This window comes from Anomaloglossus baeobatrachus, chromosome 3, assembly GCF_048569485.1.
Source record: "Anomaloglossus baeobatrachus isolate aAnoBae1 chromosome 3, aAnoBae1.hap1, whole genome shotgun sequence".
Taxonomy (NCBI): domain Eukaryota; kingdom Metazoa; phylum Chordata; class Amphibia; order Anura; family Aromobatidae; genus Anomaloglossus; species Anomaloglossus baeobatrachus.
The window spans coordinates 664,086,397-664,104,207 of NC_134355.1; the positions used below are offsets into that span (position 1 = coordinate 664,086,397).

Here is a 17,811-nt window from a genome sequence, read left to right on the forward strand (position 1 = left end):
GAGGGATAAAGTCAATCTCTTAGCTTTGTCATGGGTTGGAGGAAATGGCCTTTTATTTATCCACATCTGAGGGACAGAGATCTGGCTGCTGTGTGGAGATGGTGGTGAGTAGGGTGTCCCTGGAAAAATGCAGGTTTGTGAGGAAAGTGCAGGCGTAGACATGATATTGCCTTCATCCAACGTTGGTGCTATTGATGTTTGAGAGAGCTGTACACACGCACTTGTTTTCCCTTCCAAACCAACTGACGACCTAACAAGCAAACTGCCTGTTGCGGTTACAGTGGTGGAAGGTGTGCGTGGAAAACCAGGTGTGACAGCTGTCCCCCCAGTAATAGAAGATGAAGAGTGTGCGGATGCACTGGAAGGGGCAGGCAGTGGTTGGGCCGCTATGCTAGGCCGCATTGCAGCACAGTGAGCTTCCCACTGGGAATTATGCTTGGTTTTCATGTTACGATTCATGGAAGAATTAGTCAAACTAGTGAGCTTTTTGCCTCTACTTGTAGATTCATGACAAATTTTACAGATCACATGATTTGGGAGATCCTTTGCAAGGTCAAAAAAGGATTAGGCTAGGCAAGGCTTAGAGGGCATGCGACCTGTAGAGCCACCCCGACTAGTGCTCAGAGGCAGAGTGGTGGCTGAGGATGCAGTTGTAGATGTGCTATCAGTACTCCGACTCTATCCAGGAAGGCGCAAGGTAACTTCGTCATCAGTTGCATCCTCATCCACCGCCTCTGTTGACCTCCTCAAGTAGGCACCGAACAATAGAACAAAAAATTCTAAAGGAAACCGATTAGATCAAAAAGTATAACAATTTTATTATTAAAAAAGATTGCCAACTGGCTTTTTTCTTTATGGCTAGTACTATATATGTTTATCTTTTACTAAAGGAGCTACCTGATGGTCAAACACCATATATATACTATTGATGTCAATTTGATATGATATTACAATCCTTTTTAATTTTTCTAGCAACCATCAGCTTTAGTATTGTGAATTGATTTTACATTTTTGTATGTCTTTAATCAGCCTCAATATTAACTTTGTAATACCTGTACATCAATACCTGCCCTTACTGCACACAATATTTATACATGTGATGCCCCTGTTTTTAGGTTTTCTGCCAGTTGGCAATCATTTTTAATAATAAAATTGTTATACTTTTTGACCTAATCGGTTTCCTTTAGAATTTTTTGTTCTATTTTTCGGTGCCTAGTTTATGTTACCGTAGGTCAATTACATCCATTTGACTCGCACACTATTATTTTGAATATGTACTAATTTCTTTACACTTTATACTCTTTAGTGTGGTGCACGGTCATTTTCATTGATCAAATTTCTGTGTTGACCTCCTCAAGTGCCTGACTGTGGGTTGACAGTAAGTGGGATCTAGAACTTCATCATCAAGCGTTGTGTTTGCACTTCCCTCGCCCTCAGACCTAGCCTCTTCCTGCCCTGACCGAATATTTAAGTTGTCATCCCAATCTGGTATCTGCGTCTAATCGTCATCAGTATGTTCCTCATTGTCTCCACCAACAGGTGTTACAGTTTGGGGGTATGAGGGTCCACATTATGCTCAGAAAGTTGGTCATCAGGGCCTGAATCTGAGTCACAAAGGTTCTGGGCATCACTGCAGACCATTTCCTGGTCTGTACTCACTGTAGCTTGGGAGCAAACCTCTCATTCCCACTCTATAGTGTGACTGAAAAGCTCTGCAGACTCAGCCATCTCTGGTACACCATACTGTGCAGGGCGGGTGGAGACTTGAGAGCTGGGAGAAAGCAATTGTCATTGGGATGACAACTCAGAGGACTGGTTTTTTTATGTGGTAGTTGAGATAGAGGAGAGGGCACTTGTTGGAGCACTTGAGATCCATTCAAACATGTTCTTTTTTTGTGCATCATCTACCTTTCTTACAGTTGTTCGGGTCTGTAAAAAAGGGAGCACATCGGATTGTCCACAGAAAGTAGTAGACATCTTACTTTTGCCGGAAGATGGCTAATCTTCAGCAGATGTTAATGTAGCTTTGCCACCTTCCCCACGGACACAAACTTTTTTTCCTTTCCCAACACGCCTGTTCCCCTTTCCACCAGCATCTGTCCTTTTGCCACTTATTTTGTTAGCGACAAGATTAGTCACTTAAAATGTGGTAGCAAAAATTGAGAGGTGGTGGAGATTTCAGAGGTGGTCTAACTTTATTGACAGCTGAAGAATCAAAACACTGACAATCCCTGACAATGCAACTATGGCCCTAAAACTGGCAGCACTGTTTGCTATAAAAATAGCGTAGCAAAATGTGCATGAGGGTTGAATGCAGAGGTACTGGAAAATGCTTGGCACCAGTGGGACAGCAATGTAGTATAGCAGCCACTTTTTTGATGCCACTTATGTTCAGCATTGTTTGCTATAAAAATAGCGTAGCAAAATGTGCATCAGAGTTTAATGCAGAGGTGCTGGAAAATGCTTGGCACCAGTGGGACATAAAATTAGTAGAGCAGCCACTTTTTGGATGCCACTTATGTCTAGCACTGTTTGCTATAAAAATAGCGTGGCAAAAGTGGGCAGATGGGGACAGTGGCCAGGTTCTCTGGGTCAGTGGACATGAAAGGAAGCCTCCCTCCTAATGGTGAAATGCAGCAAGGAATTCCCTGAGCTTAGGTACACAGACACTGTTATCTGAAGCTGTATACAGCATTTCCACGGACCTGACTGTCACCTATGGCTCTAAGCCCGAGAAAATGAGCCCTGAAAAGGACTGAAATAAACTTCTGTCCCTAATCTGTAGAGCGCTGTGTGTATAGCGTACACAGCCGGAGAGGCGCCAGGAGCTGCGTGAGCAGTGACTGTCCCCTACACGCAGAAAGCAGATAATGGCGCCGTGAGAGAAAATGCCCATATTTATAATGCAGGGACATGTGACATGGACAGCCTATGACACATGCCCTTGCTTGTCTGGCAAAAAGAGCACTTAGCTGTGTGTGTGTCTGGGATTGGCTGACATGCTGGCCTGCCCCACTGCACGCGTGCTTAGGGGAAAAAAAAGAAAAATAAATGGCGATCGCCATTATCCCAGCAGCACTGATCTAAATGTGCCGCCACCCACACACTATACGCTGAAATTAGATAATAGTGTGAATCATAGAGTGACTCACACTATTACAGTGAAAAGCCAGCTAGTAAGTAGCTAGGCTTTTTGCTGATCGAACTGTTCTCAAACGTAACTCGAGCTATCAAGCTTTTAGCATAAAGCTCGCGTTCGCGTTCGATCTCGAGCACCCCCAAAATCACTCGAACATGAAATTGGTGAACCTCGAACCTCGAACATCGCTCAACTCTACACATTGTCCAGATATTTACACTTTATTGAAATTAGGCCAACCATGTCAATAAAGGATATTATCTTAAGTTGGTACCAGAATTGACAGTTATAAGACAAGTACCATCTTACAAGTATACACATATTGTGTGCGGCGCTGGGCACTGTTGTGCGGTAGCGTGGGCGTCTCTGGACTCCCTGACATCCGGTCACGTGATCGCGATCATGTAACCGGGTGGTGAACATTCAAAAGGGCGGCGCGGCCTATTCACATCGCACTCACTCCTCCCGGAAGAAGCGGTAGTTTACCGCGAAATGGCCGTCGGAGGTCTGGAGGTCCCCTCTGGCCAGGTTCCCCTACACCACTCTATTGAATCGGTAAGCGATTTACTTTTTCTACAACCCATTCTGTATTAGGACTGCTGCAGAGACTCTCTAAACATATAATACATATTGCTCACTCTCACCTGTCTCAAGGGCTCCCCTTTGGAGTGGACTATCTGTAAACGCATTGCCTTTTCCATTACGAAAAATACTTGATACTTTATGTGGGCTCCTTTTATTTAATATCCAATACTTTTGAATTCATAGCTGGGGTTCATGAGACCCAGATGGAGAAACTTTCTCTGATCTGGCTCCCCTGCACCAACGCTGTGAGCAGGCAAGCACTCTATTTAAACTTACACTTGTTTTGATATAGGCTGCTGTGACTACTACTGACTCCCTGTACACTGTTACTCTATATATAGCCTTCATCATATAAGTGCATGTCAGATATAGAATACCCTTTGTGTCTTTCCTAAGCTTTCAAAATGCCTTGGGACTCTTTTTTGGCCCCTTTAAATTTGAGTCCCACTACATTAATCAATTCCTTATAAATGGTGGTGTTCGGGACCTAGGTGTTCAATTCCCTAACCTTGCGCTTGATATGTCCTTTATTCTATTCCTGTTATTTATTGAGATTGAAATAAAATTTTTCTATACTTGCACTAAAACTCCTTGTGCTCTTGTTTTGTTATATGCTATTTGGAGTGTGCTGTCTCGTGGCCACACTGGAGGGTCAATGTATACCCTTCCCAGTGTGACCTATACGAGACCTTAAGGTTATGACCATGAGGCTTTTTGTTTGAATACACATTGTATAATGTATGTGCTAAAGCTTCTTGACTTACCTGCTGAAAATGGCAAAAATGCTTCGTTCTTTACAAAATTCCCTTTGGAGTCAAGAAAATGCTGTGGGTAAAACTCATTTGGTTTCTCAAAGTAGGCCTCATCTCGAAGGACAGAAGTCAATAGCGGCATGACATATGTACCCTGGAAAAAGAAGACGCATCAAGAGTGTAACCCCGAAGACATTGCATAAAATACACTAAACACTAAAGTGGGCTTTACACGCTACGATATCGTTTATGAATTATCGTCGGGGTCACAGTGTTTGTGACGCACATCCGCCATCATTAATGATATCGCAGTGTGTGACATGTATGTGCGACCTTAAGCGATCGCAAAAGTGCTGAAAATCGTTCACCATGGCGAGGTCGTCCTGAAACAAAAAATCGTTAATTGCTTATTAGCGATGTTGTTCATCGCTCCTGCGGCAGCACACATCGCTATGTGTGACACTGCATGAGCGAAGAACATCTCCTTACCTGCGTCCACCGGCAATGCGGAAGGAAGGAAGGAGGCGGGCGTGATGTTATGTTCCGCTCATCTCCGCCCCTCCTCTTCTATTGGCCGGCCGCTTAGTGACGTTGTGGTGACGTCGCTGTGACGCTGAACGCACCTCCCCCTTTAAGTAGGAATTGTTCAGCAGTCACAGCGATGTCGCCAACCAGGTAAGTGCGTGTGAAGCTGCCGTAGCAATAATGTTCGCTACGGCAGCGATCACACGATATCGCATGTGCGACGGGAGCGGGTGTTATCGCGCTCGACATCGCTAGCAATTGCTAGCGATGTCGCAGCGTGTAAAGCCCCTTAAAGCTAGGTTCACACTTCCGGCTATTTGTATCAGTCACAATCTGCGGCTCTGGTAAACATCGGAATCCGTTTGGCGGATTCCGTTGTTTCCCGTAGACTTGCATGAGCGGTGGATTGCGACTGATGCCCTTGTGCGTTGCATCCTCCGCCCGACTGATTAGTCGTGGAACGACTGACCGTCAGGCATCAGGAACGCAGCCTGTAACGTTTTTTGAGCAGCGCAATCCGTGTGTTTTCACTGCGCATGCTCATCGGCTGCCAAACGATCAGCTGATCGCCCAGGCCACCGGCTATTGTGAACGATCAGCTGATCGCTCTTATAAGCCGGCGGCTGGCTTCTGTGAGCGATCAGCTTATCTCCCGGCCGCTGGCTTTTGAGAGCGATCAGCTGATCTACCGGCGACCGGCTAATCTGAGCCTGAGCGATCAGCTGATCTCCCGGAGGCTGATCAGCTGATCGCTCTCATTAGCCGGTCGCCGGGAGATCAGCTGATCGCTCTCAAAAGCTGGCGGCCGGGAGATCAGCTGATCGCTCACAGAAGCCGGCCGGCCGGCGGAATCCGCTTTCTCATACAAAACTTGTCATCCGTTGTACAACGTATCAGTCACAAGCGTCAAGCAACGCATGTGACTGATGCAAAACAATGGAAATGTGAACCTAGCCTAATACCTAGAGTTGAGAAAAAAGTTGCACATCAACATTTATGGGATAGACAATATATGTAATAAATACTTGATAGGTGAAGATCTCAAAGTTGGATTTATTTCATTCAAAGTACAGATGATAACAGTGAAAGATATTGCTCAACACCTCTGTCTCACTAAAGGTACCATCAGACTAAGCAACATCGCTAGCAACATCCCTGCTGAGGCACAACTTGCTAGCGATGTTGCTTAGTGTGACATCCAGCAACAACCTGGCCCCTGCTGTGAGGTCACTGGTTGTTGCTGAATGTCCTGGACCATTTTTTAGTTGTTGCTCTCCCGCTGTGAAGCGCACATCGCTGTGTGTGACAGCGACAGAGCAACAACTAAATGTGCAGGCAGCAGGAGCCGACTTCTGCGTACGCTGGTAACCACGGTAAACAGCGGGTAACCAAGAAGCCCTTCCCTTGGTTACCCGATATTTACCTTCGTTACCAGCGTCCGCCGCTCTCACGCTGCCAGTGCTGGCTCCCTGCTCCCTGCACACGTAGCCACAGTACACATCGGGTAGGTCAGGTTGCTGGTGGGATCGCTGGAGCGTCGCTTAGTGTGACATCTCACTAGCAACCTCCAAGCAACTTACCAGCGATCCCTATCAGGTTAGATCGCTGTTGGGATCGCTGGTAAGTTGTTTAGTGTGACTGGGCCTTAATTCTATAAGCTGTTGCAGGAGACTTCTGAAAATTGCAACACTCAGAGGGGGAGAAAGGAGCTGACCCTATCTCTGCCATCATCTGTACTCCAAATAAGTACTTTCTGATATTAGAGCAACTGAAGACAGGAAAATAAACTAGGAAAAAGCAGGGATTGGAGGTCACAAATTATTTTTTTTCTTTTACAGAAATGAAGATAAATCGCCTAATAAATGATTGTTAAAGTTTCATAACTTTCCTCTCTGAGCAAAATTATAATAATGATAATAATATAATAATAATAATAATAATAATAATAATAATAATAATAATAATAATAATAATAATAATAATAATATAGTTTAGTTCATCTTTATCACACTACTTTTTATCCTCAATTTTGACTATAAGCTCACTTACTTTTGGTATGAAAAATCCTTTGAATGTGACATCCTGGGCAGTGGCATGGGGGAGATTAGTTGGAATTATGTTGGAAAATCTTTGCACCTCGTGGATGACGGCGTCTGTGTAGGGCATTAATTTCCGGTGCTCTGATTGAGGTTCAGATGATCCAAGAACTTTTTCTATTTCAATTTGTACATTTTCTTGAAAAAAAGGGCAATTATTTTTTTATTATTTTTCACCCAGATTTTAATAAGGTTAATTATTAACATTATAACTAAAAGATAATGAATCTTTTGAAATTCAAATTTGTCAGACTTGCAGAAATTTTCCAATCAAAAGTACTTCAAAGCCACTAAGTGCTCTGAAAAACCTGTTTTCTTTTTCGCACACATTAATTTTCTTCACTGTTCTGCTGTCACACACATGATTTCCACAGTTTATTTAATCTTCTTTTACTTTCTCTCTATCGCTATCACTAAGTTGTGAGCTATGGAACCCTCTCACTAGCCAGATTCAATAGCAACTGTCTGCTGCATTCCCTGCCTTTGCTTTTATACAGGCTAGTCAATATCTTTAAGGCATTTTTGGGAGGCGCACTTGAATTCAGACTACAATCAATGGTTGGCCACATTTAGACATATTTAACATAGACACAGTATTACAAAGTCGTGTTTTTTTTCAAAGCTGGTAATCTCATACTACTCTTTTCAAGATGTCAAGCCAAAAGTAAAGGTAAAGGTTTGGTTAAGTAAATTTACTGTCACACAGTAAGCGTGGCGAGAGTGTTAAAACCAAAAAGAGTCTGACACACAACAAAAAAATCACCAAAACACCACCACAAACAAAGGGGGGACATCGGGGACACAATAATGGAGGGCCCTGGTGCTAGTAAGAGATGAGACACTTCTTATCCTCACCTGTAGCTGTCCCTACATTCCTAGCCAGTCCCTATACAGTCTCCGTAACTATCGCCAACCCTGAGAAAACCCTATAGGTGTTCTGACTAGTGTGAAGCAGGTGAGGTTCACTAAACCCACCACTGCACTAATAAGATAAGACAGTAGGGGAGACAAACAGGGGATAAACAGCAACACAACAAAAATTCCGGCTTCTGGAATGCTCCAACTCAGCTCCTTCCACCAAAGGGGCCAGTATACAAATGAATTTGTATCTTCAGCAGGGATTGCTGGGTAACACCTCTATTTAAACCTAAAGGGTGTGACTAAAAAATAATTGCAGCTGAAACACTCCCAGCTAGGAATTGCTGGAAAAGCTGCCAGCTGCAAGATTGACATTAACCATTTCAGTACTAAAAGTAACGAAACACAGCCAGGTGAAGATGAGAGGCTCCTGTCACTAGTCTCCAACAACAGGGAGACTGCCATGACACTGACTGGTGGCATGATATTATTTTCCTAGTTATAATCTAATTTAAGAAATACAATTCTGAAAAAATAAACAATTGTTAGTGTAAGATTGTTTAAAGAAATAGTTTCTTACTTTGTATCTCGGGATATTTCATCATCAGAAGAAGACCCCATCGTAGAGTGGTTGAAGTTGTCTCCATTCCAGCAGCAAAAAGGTTGCCGACAAGGATTACTAAATTTTCATTGTGGAAATATGATGCAAATTCTGCTTTTTCCTAAAATAATGTAAAAAAAACATTTTCAGAAACAAGTGGATCCTAATGTAGGCCATAGATAATATTAAACAGATATTACGCAATAGATATATAAAACTCTTCTAAATAATCCTCAGACAGCAAACATTGTGGGATATTTAAAAACAAAAAAGTGAGCTAGAATATGAGTTGGTATACATGCAGCTTGTAAGACAAAGAAAAAACAAATACAAAAATAATATGGACGTATATCCTGCTGTAACTGAATAATAGCATAATGCATATAAATTAACATAGGGTACTTAGTAAACACTGTGTTTGATCAAAAAAAGCATAAAACCATCCCACCACGACAAGGTGTACCCAGTTGGGACAGTACCTACACTCTCTAATATTAAAACCTTACCATGGGCCAAAATAAGCCCCAATGTTGGGACCCAGTCACTCCTAGCCCTTATTCACATTGAGGCCTATTTTGACCCACCTGGCAGGTGGAATAAGCACCCAGAACCACGAGCAGCTGTGAGTGCATATTAGTATTTCCTGCCTAACTGTCCCTGTATACACTAGTATAAATAAACAGATCTTTAGAAACAGTATTTCTAAAGATCGTTTATTATATTGTAATGATGTGCCAGGGGGGCCTCCGGCCTTGTAGTCGTGGCCTTTGTAGATTCAAGGCTCTCCCCTGGCTCCATCACTACTTCAAGGTCGGGAACTAACTTGGTGGGGCAGAGTGTGGTGATGTCATCGTCGGCCGTTGTACAAACAGTCTTCAGGCAGGATGTGGTGAAAACAAAAGACATCTTTATTTACACACGAAGTCACAATCCGGCTGTAGCAGAAAAAAACACTTTCTGGGGCTGGGGGACAACCTGCCCTGACGTACCCTCACCGGTAGCTTCACTCTCCGAGGTTCCGTACACTTCTGTTCACTCCGGCGTCCCCTCTTAATTCAGCCCCCACACTCTGCCCCTTGATCTTCACTCTCTCACGTCCCGGATCCAACTGCCTTTCTCACACACACACACACATACACTTCTCCTTTCCTCCCCCCTGATTTCTGCCGGCTCCTCCTCCTCACTGTGGTGACAGCCGTCCCACCCGGCCACTAGGGGTACCCTAACACAATGTACATGCAGATACAAATAAAACATTTTTATTAATAACATCTCCGGTCAACTTCAGCTTCCTTTGTAGGGGTATGCTCACCCACTACACACCTCCCCTCTTAAAACCCGAGCCTCCCGGCACGGCTCCACATAAAATAACACACATGTTTAAAACTAGGCACATCATGATGAACAAACTACGAACCAGTCCACAACCGGCGGCCCAGAAGAAGGGGCACCAGTTCAGCGCCCGGTCTTTGGTGGTGCCCGGAGGCTTAGCAGCGCTCCCGGTCTTTGGTGGTGCCCGGAGGCTTAGCAGCGCTCCCGGTCTTGGTTGTGAGCAGCAGGAACACAAAACTTTTTCTCCATGACGCGGAGGAGCCCCTGGCCCAGTCCGGCAGCAGACTCTCTCCGGGCTCAGTCACTTAAACGTTGCTGAACTTCAACTATAAACGAAAACCCGGTCTTCCAATAAACTGGTCAAAATGTTCTATTCGGGGTGCAACACCCGCTTCCACTCGGCTCTCTGAGCCCTGATGTAATCGGACAGAGATTGCCCGGGCTGTCGGCGCAGCCGCTGAAAAGGCTCGTAGGCAACGGCAGGCTTCGGTGTCATGGTCTCCTCAGTCACCGATGGAGGCGATGGGGTCGCTACCCTAGGCGGTGGTGGTATATCCAAGATGATAACCGGATTGCTGTTAAGACTCTGGCTGATAGCCAGCACCGCCGGGGTTCCCCTCTCCGAGTCGGTAGGTGGTCCGGCCTTTACTTCTGGAGCGACGGCTAGGGTGCGTCTTGCCTGAGAGGATTCACCCAGCACCGGTCTTGACTGCGCCCGCCGCCGGCATTGGTGTTCCTCCCACTCTAACTCCTGCTGCCACTGAATAGCTTCTTGGGAGGTGGGCATACGGGAGACGCTGACCGCAAAGAGGCCGTGGCACCCCACTTCAGGTATAAACTGGACTTTCTCTCCTGGGTAGAGCGTGTGTAGCCGCTGAGGTAATCCCTCAACATCCAAATGTACCCGGTTATAAAAATAATCGTCACCGGATAAAACCGGATACCGGAGCGGCCGGTAACGCAAGCGATGACACATTCGCAGCTGCAGCCGCAGACTGCTTGGGGCGCCTTCTGCCCAGGTGGGTGAGTGCCATCGCTGCTTCTATCTCCTGTTGCTGCCTGGAGGTCTCCATTGTGCAAACGCTTGGTAGCTCTCGCAATGGCGGCGAGGTCAGTGGAGATACTGGAGGAAGTGGAGGCGGGTCTATTTTTCCCGCTCTTGAGCATACTCCACCCCCAGCCTCACACATCATATTGACCCCTCCGCGGCGGTTCTTCTTTTTCTTCAAAACACCGCCCACTTCACATGTCTTTCTGTGTGCCCTGGGACTGGCGCCTCCCCTCTTTGGGCGGAGTACTCCGAACTTCTTCTTCAGCACCGGCCAGCCCCAGGCTCTTCTTTTGGCGCCAACTTTTCGCGCGCTTTCTTCTTCCTCATAGACGACGGCCATCTTGCCGCCATCTTGTGCCTGGTCCAACGCTACAGGCACTGTTTCTTCTTCCCACCATGGGACTGGAAATCTTCTCGCATAGTCCGGATCCTGTGCCCTAGGCACCACTTGATCTCCGGCTTCTTGGGTCCCCGGCAGGGAATTCGCATCCTGCCGACTACGCCACATGTACTGATGTGCCAGGGGGGCCTCCAGCCTTGTAGTCGTGGCCTTTGTAGATTCAAGGCTCTCCCCTGGCTCCATCACTACTTCAAGGTCGGGAACTAACTTGGTGGGGCAGAGTGTGGTGATGTCATCGTCGGCCGTTGTACAAACAGTCTTCAGGCAGGATGTGGTGAAAACAAAAGACATCTTTATTTACACACGAAGTCACAATCCGGCTGTAGCAGAAAAAAACACTTTCTGGGGCTGGGGGACAACCTGCCCTGACGTACCCTCACGTGGGGATGTGCCCTGGTTATTCCACTTCGCTGGGCTCCCACTGGCGGTTACACACACACCGGACCCACACCGGTAGCTTCACTCTCCGAGGTTCCGTACACTCCTGTTCACTCCGGCGTCCCCTCTTAATTCAGCCCCCACACTCTGCCCCTTGATCTTCACTCTCTCACGTCCCGGATCCAACTGCCTTTCTCACACACACACACATACACTTCTCCTTTCCTCCCCCCTGATTTCTGCCGGCTCCTCCTCCTCACTGTGGTGACAGCCGTCCCACCCGGCCACTAGGGGTACCCTAACACAATGTACATGCAGATACAAATAAAACATTTTTATTAATAACATCTCCGGTCAACTTCAGCTTCCTTTGTAGGGGTATGCTCACCCACTAGAATATGCTAATGAGGCCAGAGACTAGTTGCAAGGGCATTACTTCCCTTGGCTAGTCGGCCCCCTTAGCATGTTAGCACACCCCTATGAGTGTACTAACATGTTAATGAATGCACAGCGACGCTGCACATACCTCACTCTTCATGGCGGATGGCGGTGGATAGATGCACACTTCACATAATCAAGAGTCCCAAGGACTTCCAGTCATGCACACTAAACCTATTTGAAGCCAGGAACCTTACACCCTGCACCAGTTTAGTGAGCACGATCGGAAGTCCCAGGATCAGGAGAAGTGCACATCCATTCTCTGCCGGTCACCATCAGTAGTGAGGAATTTGCAGTGTCACTGCGCATTCATTAGCATGTTAGCACGCTCACAGGGGCATGTAAACATGCTAAGGGGGCCGACTAGACAAGGGAAGTAATGCTCTTTTGACTAGTCTCTGGCCTCATTAGCATATCATAAACCATCTTTAGAAATACTTTTTCTAAAGATCTGTTCATTTATACTAGTGTAAACAGGGACTGTTAGGCAGGAAACACTAATATGCACCCAGAACTGCTCGTGGTTCTGGGTGCTTATTGCACCTGACAAGTTCCCTTTAAGAAAGTCCTATGTACAATACTTCTTGCTGCTTGACAAGAAAAGTGTCTATCAAGGTTCTCTGGTCATTTACATCCAGCTGCTCCTTTTTCTTTTTGAAGGTCTCTCTAATAAACTTTTGGGTGTCTACAGCATTTTGATTGACTTTTCTGTGACATCCTGGTAACCACCGAATCAGAGATGTAAACGTATTGTACAACTGTAGAGGAAAAACATAATGGAGCAGTTATTTCCTTTTAATCCCATAAATCACATTTAATTAGTGTAATTATTATGCCTTGTTTTTGCAGGACAATAGGGATAAGCAAATATCCCGAAACTTATTTTGGGCTGGTTTATTTGAATCAACTGGCAGCTCTACCCTCACTTAATGTAACCTCGTCATTTCCTTGTAGCCTGTGAGCCCTCGTGATCAAGGTCCTCTCACCTCCTGTACCCTCACCTATCCCTTGTAGCCCGTGAGCCCTCGCGGGCAGGATCCTCTTGCCTCCTATACCCTCACCTATCCCTTGTAGCCTGTGAGTCCTCGCGGGCAGGGTCCTCTTGCCTCCTGTACCCTCACCTATACCTTGTAGCCTGTGAGCCCTTGCGGGCAGGATCCTCTCGCCTCCTGTACCCTCACCTATCCCTTGTAGCCTGTGAGCCCTCGCGGGCAGGGTCCTCTCGTCTCCTGTACCCTCACTTATCCCTTGTGGCCTCTGAGCCCTCGTGATCAAGGTCCTCTCACCTCCTGTACCTTCACCTATCCCTTGTAGCCCGTGAGCCCTCGTGGACAGGGTCCTCTCGCCTCCTGTACCCTCACCTATCCCTTATAGCCTGTGAGCCCTCGCGGGCAGGGTCCTTTCGCCTCCTGTACCCTCACCTATCCCTTTTAGCCTGTGAGCCCTCGCGGGCAGGATCCTCTTGCCTCCTATACCCTCACCTATCCCTTGTAGCCTGTGAGCCCTCGCGGGCAGGGTCCTCTCGCCTCCTGTACCCTCACCTATTCCTTGTAGCATGTGAGCCCTCGCGGGCAGGATCCTCTTGCCTCCTGTACCCTCACCTATCCCTTGTAGCCTGTGAGCCCTCGCGGGCATGGTCCTCTCACCTCCTGTACCCTCACCTATCCCTTGTAGCCTGTGAGCCCTCGTGATCAAGGTCCTCTCACCTCCTGTACCCTCACCTATCCCTTGTAGCCTGTGAGCCCTTGTGATCAAGGTCCTCTCGCCTCCTGTAGCCTCACCTATCCCTTGTATCCTGTGAGCACTCATGGGTAGGGTCCTCTCGCCTCCTGTACCCTCACCTATCCCTTGTAGCCTGTGAGCCCTCGTGATCAAGGTCCTCTCACCTCCTGTACCCTCACCTATCCCTTGTAGCCTGTGAGCCCTTGTGATCAAGGTCCTCTCGCCTCCTGTAGCCTCACCTATCCCTTGTATCCTGTGAGCACTCATGGGCAGGGTCCTCTCGCCTCCTGTATCCTCACCTATCACTTGTAGCCTGTGAGCCCTCGCGGGCAGGGTCCTCTCACCTCCTGTACCCTCACCTATCCCTTGTAGCCTGTGAGCCCTCATGATCAAGGTCCTCTCACCTCCTGTACCCTCACCTATCCCTTTTAGCCTTTGAGCCCTCGTGGGCAGGGTCCTCTCACCTCCTGTACCCTCACCTATCCCTTGTAGCCTGTGAGCCCTCATGGGCAGGGTCCTCTCTCCCCCTATACCAGTATGTGTCTTGTTTTGTTCATGAATATTGAACTTGTTTTTGTTAGGTATACCTTTTTATATGTAAAGCACCATGGAATAAGTGGTGCTATAATAATAATAAATAATAACAATAAGTAGATTCAGTTCCAATACATTAGGTTTGATTTGAGAGCACCAAGAAGGTGTTGAAAGTAATAAAAGATTACTCCTGCCTCTCACTTGTTCTGCAGCCTCATCTTGCCGCCCAGTGCATCCTTCACCTCTTTGTCCTATCTTTCAGATAGGAATGTTTTCCAAAGCTGACTAGGCCTGACATCAATTACTTGCTGCTTAAACAACTGGCTGCCATTTTGATTGATTTGTGCAAATCAAAGCCAAACATTTTGGATTCTGGCAAATCTGAAATTCTGTGGAAATTCGTGGCAAATTAATTTCATAATGATTAAATTCCTTCATCTCTACTAGACAGTGATCACAAACATTGCCCAACAAGAAGTTAAACATCAATGACTTGACAATTCTGGCTGTAAAAACACATGGTACTATCCTAAATTCTTGCATATCAAATCCTTAAAGGTTTGGATTCTACCAAACATGAAATTTTGGAAAAATTTACAACAATTTGATACTTCATAACTACACAGAGGTTAAAAGTGAACATTGTCCAACAATAAGTTCCACAAAAGGCAATAACATTGGAAATGCTTTGGCTGCACATATACACAATAGACCACCTGAATTCAACATAAACAACTTGGATTTACCTACATGTATGATGACTTAAAGCACACCAATCATCAGGATTTTCGTATATAATCTAAAGCCAGTGCTATACTGGCATTATCAGGCTGATTCTATATATACCATTAGTGGTCAGCTCGGATGTTTAGGTTTTGAAACCCAAGAAAGTAAAGTTTATAAAATCGGTAGCTGCTTGAGTGACAGCAGCTGAGAAGCAGATAATATCTGGGGGGGAATTCATAGTTATGCTAATTCTAACAGTGAAGGGGATAAGTATTATACAATCGATATAACTTTTCCCATCCAGAACCTGTGGTGAGGTCATACCCCTGGTCTGGTCACATGGGTATGACCTCACCACAGGTCCTACAAGTGAAAAGTTACATCAATTGTAGAATACTTATGCTAACTGTAACAGAGGAAGGGGATAACTATGAATTCTCCCCCAGATATTATCTACTCCTCAGCTGCTGTCACTCAAGAAGCTGCCGATTTTATAATCTTTACTTTCTCGGATTTCAAAACCTACACATCCGAGCTGACCACTGCAGGTCTGTATAGAATTAACCTGATAGTACCAGTATAGCACTGGCTTTACCTTATATACGAAAATCCTGGTGATTGGTTCCGTTTAACTAGAGAGAGAAAATGATCACCCATTTTAAAATCCAAATATTGTTTGTCAATCCTGCTAAGATTGATGGCTTTCATCAACTCTTTAACAACGGGTATGAACAGCTTTTCTTTGGGACATTTTATCTCTCATCAATCTACCAGGATTGATTATGTACCATTTAAGGGCCCGTTACACGCAACAACATTGCTAATGAGATGTCGTTGGGGTCACGAAATTCGTGATGCACATCCGGCCTCGTTAGCGACGTTGTTGCGTGTGACACGTATGAGCGACCGATAATGATGCAAAATACTTACCAAATCATTGATTGTCGACATGTCGTCTATTTCCCAAATGTCGTTGCTGCTTTTGGACGCAGGTTGTTCGTCGCTCCTGAGGCAGTACACATTACTACGTGTGACACCCCAGGAACGACAAACAATATCGTACCTGCGTCCTCTGGCAACGAGGTGGGCGTGTCTTTCATGCGGCTGCTTTCCGCCCCTCCGCTTCTATTGCACGGCTGTTGTGTGATGTCGCTGTGACGCCGCACGAACCGCCCACTTAGAAAAGAGTCTGTTCGCCGGCCAAGTGACGTCGCTTGGAAGGTAAGTCCATGTGACGGGTATTAGCGATATTGTGCGCCACGGGCAGCGATTTGCCCATGATGCACAAACGACAGGGGGGGGGGTGCTTTCACGAGCGACATCGCTAGCGATTTCTCTGCGTGTAAAGCGCCCTTAAAGCTGGTTATGCATGTTAAATGACTGTCAGCTGAACAATGCTTTGGTTGATTGTTTGGTCTACAACCATCTCTACCGAAAACCCATACACAGGAGCGGTGGTCCAGCCAAGCACTTCTGTATTTTCTATGAGAAAGCCACCGACTGACATGTCAGCTGACACCGTATGTAAAAGAGAACGCGATTGGAGGTCTGAAATCGGATATACGGATATACGTGATCATCATGTCTCCCGATCATCTGTCTATCAAATTAATTGATATTGCTGTATTTTGACAACATCAGTCTATTGTGTATGGGGCCTAAACACTTATATTTCTACAATTTCTCAACTTTCAAAGCTCCAGTAAAACATGACTCTCAAAGTAGCCACCTTTTGCTTTGATTACTGCTTTGCACACTCTTGGTATTCTCTTGATGAGCTTCAAGACGTAGTCACCGGAAATGGTTTTCCAACAGTCTTGAAGGAGTTCCCAGAGATGCTTAGCACTTGTTGGCCCTTTTGCCTTCACTCTGCGGTCCAGCTCACCCCAAACCATCTCGATTGGGTTCAGGTCTCGTGACTGTGGAGACCAGGTCATCTGGCGTAGCACCCCATCACTCTCCTTCTTAGTCAAATAGCCCTTACGCAGCCTGGAAGTGTGTTTGGGGTCATTGTCCTGTTGAAAAATAAATGATGGTCCAACTAAACGCAAACCGGATGGAAAAGCATGCCGCTGCAAGATGCTGTGGTAGGCATGCTGGTTCTGTATGCCTTCAATTTTTAATAAATCCCCAACAGTGTCACCAGCAAAGCACCCCCACACCATCACACCTCCTCCTCCATGTTTCACGATGGGAACCAGGCATGTAGAATCCATCCGTTCATCTTTTCTACAAAGACACGGTGGTTGGATCCAAGGATCTCAAATTTGGACTCATCAGACCAAAGCACAGATTTCCACTGGTCTAATGTCCATTTCTTGCGTTCTTTAGCCCAAACAAGTCTCTTCTGCTTGTTGCCTGTCCTTAGCAGTGGTTGCCTAGCAGCTATTTTACCATGAAGGCCTGCTGCACAAAGTCTCCTCTTAACAGTTGTTCTAGAGATGAGAAGGTGTGTTCAAATGTTTGGTCTGTACTGTATATATATATATATATATATATATATATATATACACTGTATTTTTGACAGGATATTTTAACCCCGCGCTTTACAGTTACTCTCCAAAAACCTGCCTCCATTAAAGTAAATGAAGCCTGGAACTACTGGTTTTAATAGCAGCTGTGATTGGTTGCTATAGGAACAAAAGACATTATGTGTGAGGTAATATGATGTCAG

General features: G+C 45.9%; 1 protein-coding gene across 1 annotated transcript in view; it reads right to left on the reverse strand.

Annotated features, from left to right (window-relative positions):
* Positions 1 to 17,811, reverse strand: part of LOC142297394 (uncharacterized) — a 181,706-nt gene that overhangs the window by 6,994 nt on the left and 156,901 nt on the right. Inside the window, exons 17-20 of the mRNA XM_075341620.1 lie at positions 12,737 to 12,913; positions 8,536 to 8,677; positions 7,051 to 7,235; positions 4,489 to 4,630 (exon numbers count right to left, since the gene is read on the reverse strand). Coding sequence (XP_075197735.1) covers positions 4,489 to 4,630; positions 7,051 to 7,235; positions 8,536 to 8,677; positions 12,737 to 12,913 — 646 coding nt within the window. The remainder of the gene's footprint in view (positions 1 to 4,488; positions 4,631 to 7,050; positions 7,236 to 8,535; positions 8,678 to 12,736; positions 12,914 to 17,811) is intronic.